The following is a 20,679-nucleotide window of genomic DNA, read 5'->3' as shown; positions in this document are numbered from 1 at the left end:
AGGAATGATTGGGGTGTTCAGCATGGTTTTCTGTGAGAGGAAATTGTCTCAGGAATTTAATTGAGCTTCTTAAAGAGGCAACCAAGAGAAGTGACCAGGCAGCATGGGTAACTGTTTTCTACATGGACTTGAGCAAGGTTTTTCCAAGGTATCACATGATAGGCTGGTCCAGAAGCCTGGATCACTTGCATGCTGTCTTCTTTCAGCTGTTGGAAATCCTTAGCAAAGTAAAACCCAGATTGCAGCAATTAAATTGTTAAAAAACCCAAGAAATAAAACCACATTGCGTTCCATCTCTCTTTTGTGGCTCCTCTAAATCTGAAATGGCCTAAATCTGAAATGGCAAAATTGGTTTGGTGGAAGGAAACAGAGGCTTGTAGTGAAGGGTTCTTTTTAGATTGGAGCCCTTTAACCAGTAGCATGCTGTAGGGATCATTTCTGGGTCCACTGTTTGTCATGTATATTTACATTGATGATTCAGATTAGATAATAGATGGTATGATCAATAAGTTCATGGATGATGCCAAAATTAATGGTGTGGTAAATGGGAAAGAAAGTTGTCCAAGGTTGGAACGGAATCTAGATTGAGAAAGTGGGCCAATTAACAGAAAATGGAATTTAATTCCAAAGAATGTGAAATCAAGCATCTTGGGAAGTTAAATTGAGGCAGGACATGCACAGTGAATGATAGGTCCATGGGGAGAACTGTAGAACAAAGAGATCTTGGGTTACAAGTATACAGTCTGCTGAAAGTGGTGACCCAGGTAGATAAGATCATGAATTGCCTTCATCGGATGTAATACTGAGTTGGATGTCATGTTACAGCTGGTCAAGATGTTGGTAAGACTGTACATTGGTATTGTGTATTGGTATTGTGTACAGTTCTGGTTGCCATACCACTGAATTATATGAGTAAACTGGAGAGGGTGGAGGGAAGGAAGCTGACAAGTGACCTTGTTGAGGTTTCTACCAACATAAGGACCAAGAATAAAGTGGATGGTCACAGCCTTTCCCATGGTAGGGGAGTCTAAGGCTAGAGGGCATAGGTTTAAAGAGAGTGGAAAGGGGACCTGAGGACCACCTTTATTTAGAGGGTGGTGGGTGTATGAACCAGGCTGTCAGAAGAAGTGTAAAGAAGGAACCAATTACAATACTTAAAATGCTTTTAGTATATGGATGGAAAAGTTTTGAGGGATTATGGGTCAAGAAATATGTTCGTGTGCATGAAAGAGTTGTACTGAAGGGCCTGTTTCTATGTTGTTTGAGTCTCTCCTTGACATTTGCATGTTGTCTTCATTCAGCTGCTTGGAATTTTCTGGCCAAGTAAAACCAGACAGTGACAATTAAACACAAATGGATCTTAAAAACCAAAGAATAAAACCTCATTGGGTTCTATCTTTCTAATGTGACTTCCTTTAAGTCTGAACCAGTTAAATTGAGAGTTAAACAAGAAAGTCTGCAGATGTGATGATTGCAGTTTAATACACAAAACTGCTGGAGAAACTCAGTAGGTCATTCAACATCCATAGAAAGCAAAGATATAACCAACGTTTCGGGCCTGAACCATTCATTAAGGTATGAACAGAAAGTAATATACAAGTAGAAAGCAGTCAGGTGCCTGAATAAAAAGATAGGGGAAGGGGGAGGAACACCGACCAACAGGCAAGAGGTTATAGGTGAATATGGGTGGTAGGACAGAAGAGAAAAAAAGCTGAGAAGTGATGGGAGAGAGGGTAGCTAAATTAGAAGTGACATGTTCCCTAAGACCGAATGTCAACTCCCATGTCTTTTCCAAAATTAACTAATACTGTGTTTAAAGTTTCCACTCTTCCTCAATTTTAGGTGGTCGGACCATGAGGGGAACTTTGAAAGATTTGGATTGTTCACTCAGGAGAAAGGAATGCTAATCAAAAAAAATAAAGATATTAATTGACACATAGGAATTGTAAAATTAAACCAGCAGAAAATATATTTTAGATGCTATAAAACGTGAGAGAAGAGGTTTAATTACAAAGCTGGTGAGACTTTAGGATTGTAAGGGAATTGAGGGTTATGGGGTGAAGACAGATTGGTGGAGCTGAGCCCACAGCTAGATGTTGTTGAATAGTGGAGCAGCATTGATCGGCCAAATAATCTACTCCTGCTCCTATTGTGACCTTCTGATCCAGGGTTTTTCTTTGCTGGAAATTGAAGTTCTCTGCATCTGACGCTTACTGGTGGGAGTCAGAGGTGGTGGAGTGCAATTTCCTACAGCCATTTTGGGTCACTAAGTTCCACAAAGTTTAAATTTGACCTGCAATCTCTTCTGCTCATGTTCTTTGAGCCTTCAACATTTTAGCACAGTGCAGGCCCTTCATTCCATGATGGTTTGCCAATCTATGTAAACCTACTCCATAACAATCTAATCCTCCCCTACTTTGCACCCATAATCCTCTATTTTTCTTACATCCAAGTGACTAAAAATGTTTTGAATGTCCCTGTTGTACCAGCCTCCTCCACCACCCTGACATTGCATTTCAAGACACCCACCAGGATCTGTGATATCTTCCCTAAACATTCCTCCACTCACCTTAAACAGATATCCTCTGGTATTAGCCATTGCTTCTCTCAGGAAAGGTGCTGACTTTTAGCAAGAACTCCTGGAAAAACATTCTACTCAGCTTGCACAATTGCATTTGTGGCATCTGAAGTTTGTTCCATCCATGTAGAGCAATTTTCATGAGCTTGTGTGTAGTAGTTACTTGTATTACTGGCATAGTTAAAACCATGGAATTGATGTATGATAGATTTAATCCAAGTGTGAAATTTTATACAATGGCAACAGCGGTGACTCATTTGGTAGCTTACTTTCTCTATGTCCAAAGCGTGTGTGTTTAGTCCCGCTACAAAGACTCACACATAAAATCTAACCTGAATACCCCAGTGTGATGTGTACCAATGCTTCACTTTGGAAGGGCTATCTTTTGAGTGAGTCATTAAACTGAGCCTTCAACTTGCTTTCAAAGCATACATAAAAGACGTCCAGATGCTATTTTAAGGAATGAACAGGATAGCTGTCCCTGGTGCCCTGGACAATGTATAACTCTCAATCAGCATCGCAGAAGTGAAATTCGTGGTTTATGAAAGCTTCCAATATGCAAAATGTCTGCTGTATTCCCTACATTGCAACAATGATTACTCGTCCCCAAAAAAAGTACTAAACTCTCTGTCAAACATTTTGGGCATCTTGGTGTGGTTGAAAAGTGCTATTTAAACACATGCCTTACCTTCAGATGTTTCCAGTTCAAATTAGGATGTTGATTTTCCCAAAGATCTGATAAGGCTACACTCAGTTATGGAAACTTTTTCAGTTGGAAGATGGTTTTCCTCAGGTGTGACTTGGAATCTCTATTCATAACCACTCAGTTTGATGTAGGTTTGGCGGCTATTGTCTCAAATTTCCTCCCTCAATTTTCATTAGCTTTTTACCAAATTAATTTGTCTTGTACCTGTATTCTGTCAGCTGGTTCCTTAAATTGAAGACTAAAGTGCACATGGACAGGGTTTGATCTTAATCTTTAATTTCATCCTTGCTGCCAACCCAGGTTCCCCTGTATGCAATGACTGTCAGTGATAGTTTGATGAGTCTTTCTTTTTCTTTGGCTTGGCTTCACGGACGAAGATTTAAGGAGGGGGTAAAAGTCCACGTCAGCTGCAGGCTCGTTTGTGGCTGACAAGTCCGATGCGGGACAGGCAGACACGGTTGCAGCGGCTGCAGGGGAAAATTGGTTGGTTGGGGTTGGGTGTTGGGTTTTTCCTCCTTTGCATTTTGTCAGTGAGGTGGGCTCTGCGGTCTTCTTCAAAGGAGGTTGCTGCCCGCCAAACTGTGAAGCGCCAAGATGCACGGTTTGAGGCGATATCAGCCCACTGGCGGTGGTCAATGTGGCAGGCACCAAGAGATTTCTTTAGGCAGTCCTTGTACCTTTTCTTTGGTGCACCTCTGTCACGGTGGCCAGTGGAGAGCTCGCCATATAACACGATCTTGGGAAGGCGATGGTCCTCCATTCTGGAGACGTGACCCATCCAGCGCAGCTGGATCTTCAGCAGCGTGGACTCGATGCTGTCGACCTCTGCCATCTCAAGTACTTCGACGTTAGGGATGAAAGCACTCCAATGGATGTTGAGGATCACGAAAACCAACAAGGTCGGGTCAGATACAGCAATGAGCTCTCTGAACCCTTCTCCATTAACAATGGCGTGAAGCAAGGCTGTGTTCTCGCACCAACCCTCTTTTCAATCTTCTTCAGCATGATGCTGAACCAAGCCATGAAAGACCCCAACAATGAAGACGCTGTTTACATCCGGTACCGCACGGATGGCAGTTTGATGAGTAACCTACTTAAATCTGACCAACAGATTCTATCTGCTTCTATCCTCCTTGTTTCTTCTGCAGTAACTTTGATAAACTATGCAAAACACTGTCTATTGTATCTGATTACAAAAATCCACCTATCTATTTTTACCCAAGGATCAATGGCATTTGGCAGATATGGTCTGGAATCATCTGATGTACTCTTTGGGTTCCATTAACATAGGTTCTCACGGTAAATGATGAGTGGAGATGGTTATCTTTGGCTTTTTTAACATTTTGGATTGTAATTCCCTACTTGTTTTTGGTAAAGTTTATAAATATTACAGGTGGCATTACAACTTAAGTCAAGTTAAAGTTTGTAACAGTGATAAAGGTTGTATGCAGTGATAAAGGTTGTTTTGTAACCAGTAAATAGACGAGTGAACACCTCATACTTACTACAAGTGACACACAGGACAAAAGTGCAGAGTTACAGAGTGAGATCAGTTATTACAAAGCAAAGGAAGTTTGATTCTCCTAATTTGGAATTTATTCACGAGCCTGGCAAAGGGGAGAATGGAACTGTCCTTGAATCTGATGGTTTGTGATTTAATACTTGTGAATGGTGCTCCAGTGGGAGAGGGTCAGTTGTTCCTATCGGAGGGAGGGAAGGGAGTATCAAGTCTGAATTCAGTTTTGTTTAGTCAGAAGAGATTGCATGGCCTAAGTTTAATTGGTTACCTAACGCGCTCTCTCTCTCTCTCTGTCTGTCTCCCTGTCTCCCTCTCTCCCTCTCTCTCTCTCTCTCTCTCCATGCACACTCCCTCTCTCCTCCTCCTCTCCATCTCACTCTCTGTTTCTGTCTCTCTCGGGGTCTGTCAGACTTTTTCTCCACCCCCCCCCACCCCCTTTGCTGTTGCCTTGTACGTTATCCATCCAAGCATAAACATTACTTATTCCCTAACTCCAGGTGCCTTTTCAATGAATATATCAGGCTAACTCTTCAGGTACTTTTGCCCCTGACCCCATGTGAGGTGTTCCTCCATTTAAAAAACCCTTAATTGGAGCTACTTCTCATCCTTGTAATTGAAAAATTACACCAGTCCTAATTTGATTAATACTGCCTTCCCTTTTAATTGTGCCCCATGATACAAAACTGTTTTGATAGAGAAAAGCTTTTTGATCGTGTGTTGATCTGCAGCATAAAATTTATTAATAAATATTTCCACTAACATTCACCCCTGTAAACATCCATTGAGCTGGAGTATTCTTGTTATATATTTAGTAACTTTGGTGATATGTGTCTTCACTAAAAAATGTCTTTTAATAAATAAATACTTCAGCATTTCTTGTGTAATACACAAAGTGCTGGAGAAACTCAGCAGGTCACGCAGGAAGTAAAGTGTGACTAATGATTCGGCCCTGAGCCCTTGTCAAAGTCCTCCAGGAATTTTGCATGTTACACCTTGACGAGGGCCTCAGGCCCAAAATGTTGGTTATCCTTCCTTCGGATCCCTCATGACTTGGAGTTTCTCCAGCATTTTTGTACATTGAACTACAATCGCAGCATCTGCAGACTTCAGGATTTCCTTTACCAGATTATTGTTTGTTTTAAAGATTTAACTCAAACACTGGGCCCCCAACATCTTGTGAAGGTAATTTCAGTTAATCTTTTGATTCACAGCGAGTTTTGCATTCTTGCTGTAGTCACCTAATCAAATTGTTCATTGTCACTAGTTCCAAATCTTAACCTCAACTCAACAACCCTGGAATACAGTCAGCAGGTGTTCAACAGCATTTCAAGAGTGCAGCTAACCATGGGGCAGTATGATTTGTGTAGCAGTTAGCACAATTCCGTTACAGCACCAAGAATCCGGATTTGGATCCTGCACACTCTACAAAGAGTTTTTATATATTTTCCCTGTATCTGCTTGGTTTCAATACATACGAGGGTTGTAGGTTAATTGGGGGGCATGGGCTCAAGGGCAAGAAAGGCCTGTCACCAAGCTGCATATTTAAATTTAAAAATTCACCTTCTCGAGCTGGAGATGGGATAAATACTGGCCTTGCCCAAAAGAATAAAAAACTTTTTAAGAGAACTATGTCAAGAAGCTCAAAATGAAAACTTCAGTTGTGTAACACTGAGTGAGATCCTGCAGTTAAAGGAAATGCCTTTAAATTGGCAATATCTTTAAAATAAAATTCCAATTTGAGTGCCTATTTGCACAGCATGAATTGCATTTCAAAGAGTATAGAGACTCGTATAACTGAAATAATAATTTAGCTGGAAAATGTTGTTGCACACATGTTTTCATAATGATTTTACCCCCACATGATTTGTTTAATGTTTTTGATAATTTGCGGTAAATGAAGAGCCAAATTCAAGATCAGAAAATGTCATTGCAGTAAGAATGGGTTTACTTTATTTGTAAATTCCCTTGGTAAATTCTCATTGGAATTGTGTTATAAAGAGGAAATTGGCAGACACCAGCAAAGTATAGAGAACTGTCATCTCTGACATTCCAATTCCTTTTTCTTGTTTCACAAAGAAATACAATACTTTCAGAGGTGTGCAAACTATTGGAAGGGATTGTCAAAATCCGGATTTATGAGCATTTGGAGAAGTAAAGTCTACTTGGGGATAGGCACCATGGCTTTGTGAAGGGAAGGTCATGCCTCTTAAGCCTGATTGAGTTTGCTGAGGAGGTAACAAAAGGTAGAGCAGTCGATGTGTATATGGATTTTTTTGGAATATTTTTTTTTTATTTTCAAAAACGGACACAAATCCAAACAATACAATCTCTCTCAACAATGGTATATAACAATCAGTCTTTTTTTCTCACCTCTCTCCAATACCCTAATACCACAAGAATAAGATTATATAAATGAAACACATAAGACTAATTATCGATCAAGTCAGAGACCCATAAAGGAAACCCAAAGTAACCTAAAAGAAACAAAGTATAAAAGCACGTTATCTGCACCATGATCCACTTCAATAATTCCACTACTGGCCTGGATCATTACCTTTTATTTAGAAGGGGTATAATTATAATCTCTGTACCAATGTGTTGCAGATAGGGTTGCCATGCTCTATAACAGATAACAGAGTCTCCATGTCACTACACATGGGCAGGGCCTGTTATCCCTGAAGAAAGATCTTAGCTGAAGATTGCAGAAGAAAGTTTGATTCAGCAAATTATAATTATTCCTCAGCTGTTTGAATGGCTTGAGCAGCCCCATTTATAACAATCCTTGATGCACCTGATCCCCTTCTATTATCCAGAGACCTCCTTGAAAAAGGGCTCAGGCCCGAAACATCGGCAATATATCTTTGTCTCCTGTAAATGCTGAATAGACCAGTTGAGTATCTCCAGCATTTCGGTGTGTTTACGACAATCACAGCATCTGCAGCCTATCATGTTTCTCTCTCAGAAAGTATTCTGCCTGGAGATCAGTGACTAGTGGAGTTTTTCAAGGATCTGTTTTAGGACGTCTGCTCTTTGTGATTTTTCTAAGTGACCTAGATGAATAAGAAGGAGGATGGGTCAGTAAGTTTGCAGATGATACAAAGTTTGGAGGAGTTGTGGATTGTGCTGAAGATTGTCATAGGTTACAAAAGTAAGTAAGATGCAAAGTGGGTGGCATGGTTAACATAGTGGTTAATACAGTGCTATTGCAGCACCAACAATCGGGACCAGTGTTCAAATCCCACATGGTCTGTGAGGAGGTTGTACATTCTCCCTATGTCTGTATGGGTTTTTCCTTGGGGGCTCTGGTTTTCTCCTCTCTTCAAAATATATTGGGGGGATGGGCAGTGAGGGGGTTGTAGGTCAGTTGGATGTGATTGGGTAGTATAGGCTCAATGGCCAAAAGGCATGTTCCCATGCTGTATGTTTAATTTTAAATATAAAAAGTTGAGTCGAAAAGTGGGAGATGGAGTTCAATCTGGATAAGTGTGAGGTGGTCCATTTTGGAAAGTCAAATCAGAAGGCTGAGTACAGGCTTAATGGTCAGATACTAAACCATGCAGAGGAACAGAGGGGTCTTGTGGTCCAAATCCATGCATCTCTCGAGGTTGCTGTGTAGATTGATGGGATAATGAAGAAGGCTTATGGGATGCTGTACTTCATTAGTCAGTGGATTGAGTTCAAGAGTCAAGAAGTCATGTTGCAACTCTACAAATCTCAAGTGAGACCACATTTAGGGTATTGTGTTCAGTTCTGATGACTATTATAGGAAGGATGTGGAAACTATGGAGAGGATGCATAGAACATTTACCAGAATGCTGCCTGGTTTGGAAAATAAATCTTATGAGGCAAGTTTAGCAGAGCTGGGACTTTTCATTTTGGAGTGAAGAAGGATGAAAGGAGACTTGATAGAGGGCTTCAAGATTTGGAGAAGCATAGATAAGGTAGACAGCCAATACCTGTTTCCTAGAACAGGAATATGAAACTCCAGAGGATATCTGTACAAAGTGAAGGAAGGAAAGTTTAGGGGAGACATCAAGGGTAGTTGTGGGTACCTGGAATGCCCTGTCAGGAATGGTGGTGGAGGCTAAGACAGTAGGGACATTTAAGGGACTCTTAGTAACATGGACAAAAGAAAACTGTAGGGTTGCGAGTAGAAAGGGTTTAGTTTATGGTTTGGAAGGAATGTATAGATCGGCTTAACATCGAGAGCCCAAGGGACTGTACTGTGCTGTAATGCTCCTTATTGAAAGCAAAGCAAATTATGGTGACTGTTTTAAGTAGAAATAGTGAATAGTAAACGATTGCTTAAGGTGGTCTGTGAATGGGAAGGTTGAGAATCACTGCTCTAGACCCAAATGTTACTGAAATATTTTGAGAAAAATTGTCATTGGCCCATTTCCTTTGGAGCTATGAAACCATGCACATAGCGAGTCAATTAGGTACGTTTAAAACAGTGGTTTTCAAACATTTTCTTTCCACCCACATACCACCTTAAACAATCCTTTACTAATCACAAACACCGGTGGCATAGGGAATACTTAGTGGTACGTGAGTGGAAAGAAAAAGGTTGAGAACCACTGGCTTAGAACCAAGGTTGTGCTATTTTATTTCATTTTTTTTTCCTTAGCCAATTACAATGTTTATCCCATACTCCCCAGCTAATTTTTTTTTCAGGGCAATTTAAGAGATTGGATTTGCCACTAGAATCTTTCAACATACTGCTGAACTTTACAGTCCTGCATCAAAATTTGACCCAACAAGTCTCTGTTTGAGCCAGTCCTCTTCCTGCCATGTATATTTGTATTCCTTCCTTAAGCAACCTGAATTTCCTTTGAAAGTGTATCAGTGCTATTTATGCAGTAAGGTGGAAGTAATGCATTAAATTTGACATGATTTTACAGAATTGCAAAGCTTCTATTAAATTACTAAATTTATGAATGGCCTCATATTCTGATCCCATCCTTGTAATATTTGATCAATACTTTTTTTCCAGTAAAATTCTCTCGGAACTATTCACTCCTTCCAGCCTCATTTTTGTTACAGCATGATCCCCTATTAATTTCTAAACAGGAACCAAGAGTTAAGAAAATGTTTTTTCTTTGTTGAATTGCAATTTTTTGGCTGTATTTCACTCGCACTTGCAATACTGTTCTCATCACCTTTTGTGTTTGGTTACATTTGGTTGCAGGTTCCTTCTGTTTTGGATTTCAAAAACATTAAAAATTTTCTTTAGAAACATAAACATTTTGTTAGCAAACCCTATTTTCCTGTTTATGCTTTGTGTTTTCTCTATCTTGTTTGCTCTTACAGCTCCATTTCCCATGCACTTCCTCAAGTTCTGCAACATCTAATCTATTTAGCAAGATTTTAGTTTTAGACATTAATAATAAGGTGAAATAAAAAATTAAAGGATTATGATATGTAATTTAATGCATTTAATAAGATTGTTGCTACAAAGAGAATAATTTTGTTCAATTTCTGTATGAAATGCTTGCAAAATTATCCTATTCTATCTGTTATGGTTTAAAAACTCATCTGGAAGATCAAGGCATGCTTTGTACTTAGGAGACAATCTTGCCCTGCCCTCTCACAGCTCGAGCTCTCTCCAGCACCACTCCTTTACTTGACCCCCTCTTTCTTGCCTCCAATTTCCTTTGTCAATTAGCAGCCTCTGCCTTGCCATCGATCCATCATCTTTCACCCCTCACTGGTTCACCAACCACACCCAGCCTGTCTTCATTATGCTGGCTACCTTCCTTCTGCAATCTTTGGCCTTGATGAAGGACTCCGACCGAAAATGCCACTAATTCTTTTTATCTCACTGATGTTGAGTTTATTCTCATACATTGTATAATGTACATATGCACCAAAATTCTTGTATTGCAGTCAAGTGGATAACTGTAAGGAAAATTTATAACCATGAACTAATTGAATTACCTTAAACAATAGATAAGATGGATATAAAAATTCACAATAATCCTAGTTCACAAAAAGTGACTTACCATAGGGCATACATACCATGGTTAGTGTACCAAGGTTCAAGAGCCCAATAGCTGTTGGAAATAAACTGTTCTTGAACCTAAAAGTGTTGGTTTTCAGGCTTCTGTAATAGTGAGAAGAGGATGTGACCAGGGTGATAAAAGCCCTTTATGATATTGGATGCTTTCTTGAGGCAGCACCTTGTGTCGATGTCTACTGTGGATTGTTGGACAGAGCCTGTGATGGATCTGGCTATGTTTTTGCTACCTTCTGCAGCCTTCATTTTTCCTAGGCAGTCGAAATCGCAAACCTCGCTGTGATTCAACCAGCCAGTATACTTTCCACAGTTCTCCTGTAGAAATTTGATAGAGTAGCTGATGACATGCCAAATCTACTTGGTCTTCTTGGAGGTATCGGTGTGCCTTCTTCACGGTTGCTTCAATGCTGCTCGACCCACTGAGTTCCTGCAGTTGATTGTTTTTTGTTCCACTTTGTAGTAAGTCTGATTTAAACTCTGTTTAAAGTGACCTTCAAACAATCAATTGTGATTCAAGATTTTTTCCCTATGTTCTTGCATTTAGAGTTTGCTGGAAGGCTGACATCAGAGAAATTATTAATGGCTTCAATCCATTTATTTTTGAGGTTTTTTTTTAAGAATATAGAACGCTTCACAAATTTGTGAGCATTCCTTGCACAGGGTTAGGGTTAGACCATGATAATCTCCTCTGTATCATTCCATCTGTAGTCTATGCGCTGCTGAAGCGAGCACACTTTTCGGAGTCTTCATTACTTTTTTTCTCAGCAGAGAACAGCTTGAATCCTTGGGTTTCAGATTGGTCTCTTGTACATATTCCCAGCTACTGTTTTGCATGTTTTAAATGAATTCATTAAAGCAGAATCGTTAAAGTTTGTTAGAAATTGAAATCTTTACACTGGGTGGATTTGGTCTCCATGGGATTCATTTTATTAAAACTTCTGCACTGGAATATCTAGAACGTTGTGCAGTTGTTATGGTATATGACAACTGATTTCTAATCTCTGTGATTTCCCCCCCACCCTTTAGCCATGATGGTTTTATTTTAAAAGGATAGATAAGCTGTTTGATCACTTCGTGACTAAACCTGACTAGTGAAAAAAATTATTTTCAAGTTGGATCATCCTTGAAGCCTATCTATCTAACTTATAGGGCTGGAACCAATAAGGTAAATGATCAGATATGTGTCTTTCAGAAACACATATCTGGGGGGAAAATTGTATTGAACGTTGGACAGTTTTGCCAAATGATCCATTATCAACACCATTCCTTTTTTTTTCTGTCCTGATTTGAGAACTCTGTTGAATTGTGTCTTTTTAGAACAGTACCTGTACTGCCTCAGTTGTAAGGTTAGCTTGTCATTGTATGCAGGTTTTGAGCCAGGAAAATGGGCTTGTGCAAAGTTGTAGATCAGTGGTTCTCAACCTTTTTCTGTCCACTCACACACCACTTTAAGTAATCCTTATGCCATCAATGGTCTGTGATTAGTAAGGGATTGCTTGAGGGTGTGGGAAGAGAAGGTTGAGAACCACTGCTCTAGACCCAATTGTTACTGAAATATTTTGCTTAAGAAAAATTGTCATTGGCCCATTTTCTTTGGAGATATGAAACCATGCACATAATGAGTCAATTAGGTACGTTTAAAACAGTGGTTTACAAACTTTTTTTCTTACCATCCACATTCCTCCTTAAGCAATCCCTTACTAACCACAGAGGACTGATGGCATAGGAAATACTTAGTGGTATGTGAGTGGAAAGAAAATGGTTCTAGATGGAGCCAAAAGTGGATCACCTGACATGTGCACAGAGACATTGAATTGAATGACTCCCCAATCTATCAAAGCTAAATTGTCCTTGTATTAATCACCTTCATGATTGCAATGAAGTAGGTGGGGTACATATGATGCAAAGAAAGGTGGAATTTAAGCTCTTAATGTTGGTCTATGCACATTATAAGCTGCAGGAATATATTTGTCAGGGTGGTTTAGAGTTGTATTTGAATGTATTATGGTTTGTGAGATAATTAAAAATCTTTTTTAATTATCTAAATTCTCATTTTTAACATTAATATTAATGCACCGTAACAGGCCAATTTGGTCTTAGGAGTCCGTGGCACCCAATTTACACCCCCATTAACTTACACCCCGGTACATTTTTGAAGGGTGCGAGGAAATGGGAGCCCCCAGAGAAAACCCACACAGACACGGGGAGAACGTACCAACTCCTTACAGACAGTGCGGGATTCGAACCCAGGTCCAGTCCTGATCGCTGGTACTGTAAAGGCGTTGCACTAACTGCTACGGCAACCATGCCGTTTCACAAATATTTTTGCTAAAGTTTTTAGACATCACAAGGCTGAATGATCATGAAACTGCTTGTGAAAAAAGTTGCCTTGCATTCTGTGTTTTACCCCATAGCAATGTGGTGTGCCAACATTAACTGTGGCCAATGTACAGAAATGTGACAGGTCCACTCTTTATTGAATATTATGGATTGCTTAAGGTGATGTGATGCAGAGCAAGTTTAAAAAAAATCTTGGCTTTCTCATCAACACAATATTCCTTCATAAGAAAGAAGAAAATTCAAGGTCTAATGATTAGAGTAGCCAAGGTAACTGGGACCAACAATTCAATTTGGCAGGTAATGTTGGATGGAATTGGAATAGCAAATGTGTGGAACAGGTGAACATTATTAATAATAGAAGACAAAGCCTCAGTCATGTAAAAAGTTTGAAGAAACTTTTGTACCAGCAAAATTTAACACTCAAATTTTGCCTGAGTGTATGTGCGTCACTTGGAAGGAGAAGAATGGTTTTTTCAAACATTTTGTCTCTGCCAAATATTTTTTTGAATCTAGATTACAATTACAGTGAAACTCCCTTGGTATCTGGCACTTAAAGGGATTGGTAGATGACGGATAAATGGATTTGCCAGTTGCTTGCGACTGCGTGTTGTGTGAACTAACTGCTAGGGGTGTCAATTTTAAACTTACAAAATTTTTTATCTATTTATTTTCCTTTTTTTTGTTGTTGGTTGCCCACGGGTTCCATTTGCTTGAATTCTGCATAATGGGGATTTTACTGTATTTTTTTTTCATCCTACTCATCAAAAAAATCACAGGTTTTTAAAACTTGGGCAAAAAAATGAAAGGAGGTTTGTATTATATTGGGAGATGTTGCATATTATTGAAGATTCGTTACTTGAAAGATGTCAAATGATGCATGCTGTATATGGTAGACAGTGTAGTAAACTGACTAGTTCACTGGGTTACGTTAAATCAATTTAACCCTTTTTTCTTTCTTACCATCTGCCAGTCCCCTCCAACCCACTACCTAAATAAAAAGAAATTCAGTTGTGTTTAGATACTATCTTTTTGTAGCAAAACCAAATGTTAAGAATTCTAGTAATTTAGCTTTGGTGTTCAATTCCTTAAACTTTGAACATCCCAATGGATCTTGCATTGATTGAGTAAAGCTGAGGGAGTAAATATGAAATATTTTCTTTACTCTTTTATTTGTAAAAGGGCAATAAAATATACAGTGGATGTGGGGGGAATAAAGTTAGAACTAAACATGGACATGATCAAGGCTATAAACTAGCAAAACTGAATGAAGAATGCAGAGCTTACAGTTATTCATTTTGAAATGGATAAGGTTGAAGGAGACCACTTTTAAAAGGTTCCAGCATATCTTGACATATCTTAACAATAAAATTGACTGTCCAGCAAAATGAATTCTTAAAATGCATGTATTCATTTTTTTCCCCCCAAAATCCCTTTCAAGTATTTAACTGGCTTGTCCCACTCATAGATTGGGAGAAAACAGAAATCTATTGTTTTTTTAAACATTAAAAAGTATTTTCACTAATTAATCTGCTTATAACAAAGGATTTTTTAAAAAATAGAGTATGTGGAAAACTGCGCAGGTCCTTTTACAGAAGGGATATACAAACACTTCATTCACTAGACCTATTCATTCACTGGGCTTTACTTGGGGCATGTATCTGGGGCTTGGACCATTATTTTTTTTATAGTCTTTTGTTCCTCCCTGTTAAATGAACAGATATATAAAATGATATGCTCCCTTTTCTAAAGAAAATAATTCAGTTTGATCCTTTCACTGTTTGTGATAAGCTGTGATGGAACCTCTGTGCTATTTAGGGGCGAATTAAAGTAAATAAAAGGGACTGTTCTTTTTATTATAAATGAGTGGTTTCCTCCTTTTCTCTCAAGAGTAAAAGTTAGAGAAAGAATGTTGAAAGAGGAAGGGATTCGGAGCAGCCCTGAAATAGTCAAAGACGTCACTCGTGGAAGACCTCAACAAACGCCCGTTCACTATATCTCCCTCGTGTCAGAATCTCCAACGGTTCATACAGTTAGTAAGCCCACTGCAGTCCACCAGCCAACTGATTCTGTAGACCATTCCAACATAACAACAAGGGACTGCAAAACCAGCAAAGTTGGTAACCTTGTACCAAGCAACATTAACTTTTCAGCAAGTACTGAAGAGGCAGATATCACAGACCTTGGAAGATCTGTTTACAGTTCTGAACCAAAATTGGATGAGCTTGTTGGCACCAAGGACTTGTTGAAAAGCCGTAAAGCAGTTTTACCTTCTCAAGTTCGCAAGCAAACAAAGGTTCTTGAAGAGGCTGCCTCTGACAAAAGAGTTGTACATTCACACATATATATGGGAAGAAAAGATGGAAAGTCAGGTTTTCAAAATCCTCCTTTTTACCAAGTCGTCAGCATTGTCCCAGAGCAGTCTGAGAAACCAGAGTTTCGTCTTCCTGTTCCATCTGCAATAGACTGGAATAAATGTTTGGATGCTAGTCAGAGGAATGAGAAAACCTTGTACATTCAGAAAAAGGCTGTGGTGAATTCTCACACTGATATTGAGAGAGGAAAAACCCAGTCCAGCAATGTGTCAGTTGACAAACGTAATTTGATGGGACCACATCTAGAAGCTCCAAATGGTAAAGGACTTAAGTGTATTGGAGTTGACATCCGTGGAGGAGATACTGGTATTGTTGATACGAGGGTGTGTGTGGCCAAACTACGAAATGCCTATCTGGAGACGACCAAAGCCAACAGAAACCAGGACCTGTAGGTGGTACTTTGAATGCTGAATTTTTTTTTGCTCAACCTTTGTGTAAATTCACTGATGCCAGTTTGGAAATTGAACGTGCAAGACACAATTAAGCTTTAGCTTGCAACCATTTTTGTGGAAAATAGTCATCCAAAAATATTAATATTGCACTTTGCTTGTTGCCGGCCTGTGCAAGTTGTGATGCTGTTAGTTGCTAAGTTTGTGAACTACCATGCATGGTTTCAGCATGCGGTGTGATGTCATAAGGGACTTATGTGGCTCTTTTATAATTTTCTTTTTTTCTCTCTTTCTTTTCTGTTGGTTGCTTTTTTTGCTTGCCCTGTTTCTCTTTGTCTCCTGTGCATTTTCTTTCCTGGACTTAGTGTAGCTAATGTTGACTTAATGACATCGGGCCTTGATTTGGCTACCTCTGCTGAAACGGAGAAGGCCCATCGTAGGCCAAGGCGTTACATTTCCTTTGGTGAGAATAGGAAGACCTCTGAGAGATTTAGGACACAACCTATAACTACAACAGAACGGCAAGAGACAGCTAGGTAGGCTGATGTCTGTCTATATATAAATTCTAATGATTAATTCAAGTTTTATGTCCAATGCCCATAATTTCTGTATATCTTTCTTTAAAGAAATCTTTCAGTCTTCAAGTACAATCTCATGAGGCTATTGGTTTGTGCATTAATGTCAATTTGATCTTGGGGCCTAGCCAATATATTATACCTCAATTGATGCAAAAATGTGTTAAAGTATTGTGCAGATGTATTAAGTATATCTGTACACTTTTTTATCTATTCTTTGGTGTAAAATGTTCTTTTAATGAATTAGCTTTTGTCCACTTTCCAAATGTGGTAAAATTGCAAAACTTAAATTATATAGCCAATTATTCATTGTTCAGTTACGCTTCTAGACAGGAAAGTTCAGAGTTTTTAGTGATCACATGGAAGAACATAAACATATTTGGGATAGTCAGCATGACTTTTCAGGGGAAATCAAGTCTTACAAACATAACTGAGTTCTTTGAGGAGGTGCCATTGATGAGATTAGGCTGGTTGATTTTTGCCTTTATGGATTTCAGTAGTGTTTCACAGGGTCCCACTTAGTACACTAATCTCGATGATTAAGGCATGTGAGATCCATAGGTACTTGATAGATTGTATTCAAATTGGCTTGGCTGTAGAAAACAGATGGTGATGGGATATTATTCAACTGGAAGATCAATGCTGAGATCACTCTTGTTTGCTAAATGCTAAAACGTGGATGGGTTGATTCATATGTTTACAGATACAAAATGGGTTTAGTTATGAATAGTGAGGAAGGTTGTCAAAAGGTACAGGATAATATAGAACAGTTAGAAATAGTGGTAGAGAAATTGTGGATGAACAAGTGTGTGGTATTGTGCTTTGGGAGGTCAAATGTAAGAGGAAATTATACATTAAATATCAGGACATTTTGGGCCATTGATGTACAGAAGGATCTTTGGTTGAAAGTTCAAAGCTCTCTGATAGTGGCAACACAAGTCCAGAGGGTAGAAGAGAAGGAAGATACTAAACTTTACTGGCTGGTGCATTGCCAAGCCATGTTGCAGCTCTATAAGACTTTAGATTGGTGACAATGGAGTATTGCATGCTGCATTACAGGAAGGATATAAAGGCTCTGAAGAGGGTGACCAAGTTTTTTCACTGGGATATTGGCCAGATTAGAGAGTATTGGCAATAATGATAGGCTGAGTGTATTTGAATTGTTTCCTCTGGATGGTCAGAGGCTAAAGGATCTGATAGAAATTGATGAAAAGGCATAGATAGAGGAGATGGATTATTTTTGCCAGAGTGGAAATAGCATATACTAGAGGGTATAGATTTGAGGTGAGTGGGGAAAATTTAAAGGAATTATGTGAGGAATTTTTTTTCTTTTTTTACAAAGAGCAGAAGGATCCAGGAATGAGCTGTCAGGAAAGATGATGGAAGCAGATATAATAACAACATTTTAATGGCATTGAGACAGGCAAATGAACAGGCAGGGATAAAGGGATATGTGCAGGCAGATGGGATTAGTTGAAATTGGCATCATGATTGACATAAATATTGTGGGCAGAAGATCCTGTACTTATATCGTAAAATTGTATTTTCTATGTAAATACAAACCATATGCATTTCAGTAACCCCAATGACTTAATTAATTGGAGGATGTGACATTGTAAGTAAAGGTTTAATTAATTCTGTGCATTACATCAGAGGAGTAATTTCTAAATATCTAGAATAAAGTTGAGCAATAGAAATTAATCCTGGATTCTATTCCATGTTGTACATCATTCTGACATAAACTATTGATATGCATTTTATAATTTTCTGGCATGCTATTCTGCATTGATGTTTCCAAGGGTAATTAAGGCAGAATTTTGGCTCCATTTTTATCAAAATAATTTGTTAATGTTTTTTTTGTAGGCCAGGGCTGACTGAACAAATGGAAAGTACTGAAGGTATGTGTGCTTCTTATTCTTGTCATAGCACAATGAGGATTATTGAGAACGTGACTGTTTAATTAGGTGTGTAAATTGGAATATGTGGAGAATCATGCATATCAAACACTTTAAATTGTGCATTGTATATTACCAATTACTGAATTCAAAAATAAAATTGTCAAATTATTTGTCACTTGAATCTGGATTTCCACATTGCCAATTTTTTAGGAATGATGGGAAGTCATTTATTTTCAGAGGATTTGAAGCTTTGTTGCCATACATTTTTAACTAATTGCCATTTGAAGAGAGCATTCATCTGCTGACAAAAGAGTTCTGTTTTCTTGGTTTATAGCAGTGGTTTTCAAACTTTTTCTTTCCACTCACATACCACTTTAAGTAATCCCTATGCCAGAGGTCCTCCATGATTACTAAGGGATTACTATGTGATTCTACTCACATACTAAGGTGGTATGTGAGTCAAACGAAAAAGTTTGATAACCACTGTTATAATTGTACCTAATTGATTCGTTATGTTCATGGTTTCATAACTCCAAAGAAAATAGGCCAATGACAATTTTTCTCATGAAAAATATTTCAGTAACAATTGGGTCTAGACCAGTGGTTCTCAACAGTTTTTTTTTCCCCACTCACATTCCACCTTAATTAATGTCTTACTAATCTCAGAGCACCTATGGTATAGGTATTACTTTAGATGGTATGTGACTGGAAAGAAAAAATTTGAAAACCACTGTTTTATAGTAATGTAACCATTACACTAAATAAGGTGTAGAAATGACTGGATTCAATTAGAAATTTATTATTGATATGTAATTTATTGGGAAAACTGTCTTTTGATTAAATAATGTGTGTATTTCATTGTTATTTTAATATTTAAAATTTCTTTTTATCACATACTTTTGTTTTTAATTGTTTAGCTATGGAAGTGGATTTGGGAATAATGTTTTCCTTCCTTCCCTACACTAGACATTTATTATTCATATTTTTCACTTCATCCCTCTTTCTTTTGTTGTAGATGAAGAGAAATTAGATGAACGAGCTAAAATGAGCGTGTCTGCAAAGAGGTCACTTTTTCGTGTATGTAATTTGTTTTTATTGGTAATATATAATTTGGAGAAACTTCCCCGGTCACATTTGAGTCTCCAACATCTGGCTTTATGCAATTTGGGATGTAAAGCAATATTTTGATATTCCATGTCTCCCTTTAAACTTCCAGCAGCTTACTCATTTATTTTGAAACTAAGGTTTTTTTTTTGCCTTGTCTTGACTTTCTTGAATATTGTACACTCTGAAGAATACTAAAGCCAGTTGACTTTTGGTGATAGGAAATGGAAAAAGCCACAAAGACAATGGAAACATCTCAGACTTCCAAACCACGGTCCAGAAATTCAGCAGTGGAACGACGATTACGTCGCATGCAAGATCGATCTCGAACGCAGCCTATCACAAGCGAAGAAGTAGTCATCGCTTCCAGGTAATTTAACCTGACATAAACTTTTTATTTGATTACATCTATGTGCAGGTGCCTGTTTCCACAAAAAAAAAGCAGAACGGAAAGAGGTGTAGACAAATAATTCTGGCAGTCTGTCGACTTGTATTGGATCCCAACATATCCCTGAGACAAAGGTGGCAGAGACAAGGAAGGGGTCAGCTATGATCAGTGAAAGAGAGCTCAGGATGGAAATTGATAGCAAATATAGTTGATTATTAAATTCTGGACAAGTAGTAGGAGCAGCAACACTATATTCATCAATATACTCAGTACTTTATTTCCTGAAAGTGGAAATGCTTATTGAGGTAAAGTGTTTGGATCTGTGCTCCAAACATAGAAGTATCAAGTGAAAGCAGGGAAATTTGTTGCAGCTCTACAAAACACTGGGTAGGGTCATAACTTGTGTATGACATCCAATTCTGGTGGTCACAGTTGCAGAAGATCTGAAAATTTTGGAGAGGGTGTAGAAAAAATTTACTAGTATGAAAAAATATGGGATTTTCATATAGAGATTTGACTGAAGAATTTAAGATTGTTCTGCTTTGAAAGAATAATGCGGAGATGAGACTTGTTCAGTAATTGTAAGATAATTGTTGTTTAGATAGCAAAATGGAAGGATCCCCGTTTCCCATTGGTTCAAGATCAGGACATTGATTTATAATTATAGGTTAAAGGATTAATAGGTTTCTGATTTTTTTTTTAAATTTAATTACAACTATTAGAATTTGGAATTCACTACCTGCAAAGGTGACAGGCCCTTGAAAATAACATGGGGAAAGATCAGGAAATGGTCA

The 20,679-nt window shown here is 38.4% G+C and overlaps 1 protein-coding gene and 1 pseudogene across 3 annotated transcripts in view; one reads left to right on the top strand and one right to left on the bottom strand.

The window, feature by feature from the left end:
- svila (supervillin a) overlaps positions 1-20,679 on the top strand; it is a 241,297-nt gene that overhangs the window by 114,866 nt on the left and 105,752 nt on the right. For all 3 annotated transcript variants that reach the window (XM_069914482.1, XM_069914483.1, XM_069914484.1), the window contains exons 8-12: positions 15,047-15,919; positions 16,286-16,456; positions 18,359-18,393; positions 19,409-19,470; positions 19,719-19,867. In XM_069914482.1, the coding sequence (XP_069770583.1) occupies positions 15,047-15,919; positions 16,286-16,456; positions 18,359-18,393; positions 19,409-19,470; positions 19,719-19,867 (1,290 nt within the window). The remainder of the gene's footprint in view (positions 1-15,046; positions 15,920-16,285; positions 16,457-18,358; positions 18,394-19,408; positions 19,471-19,718; positions 19,868-20,679) is intronic.
- LOC138752160 (U6 spliceosomal RNA) lies at positions 11,435-11,551 on the bottom strand (annotated as a pseudogene).

Source organism: Narcine bancroftii, chromosome 1 (assembly GCF_036971445.1).
Source record: "Narcine bancroftii isolate sNarBan1 chromosome 1, sNarBan1.hap1, whole genome shotgun sequence".
In the NCBI taxonomy this organism is placed as follows: Eukaryota; Metazoa; Chordata; class Chondrichthyes; order Torpediniformes; family Narcinidae; genus Narcine; species Narcine bancroftii.
This window is presented reverse-complemented; position numbering and strand designations above follow the sequence as displayed.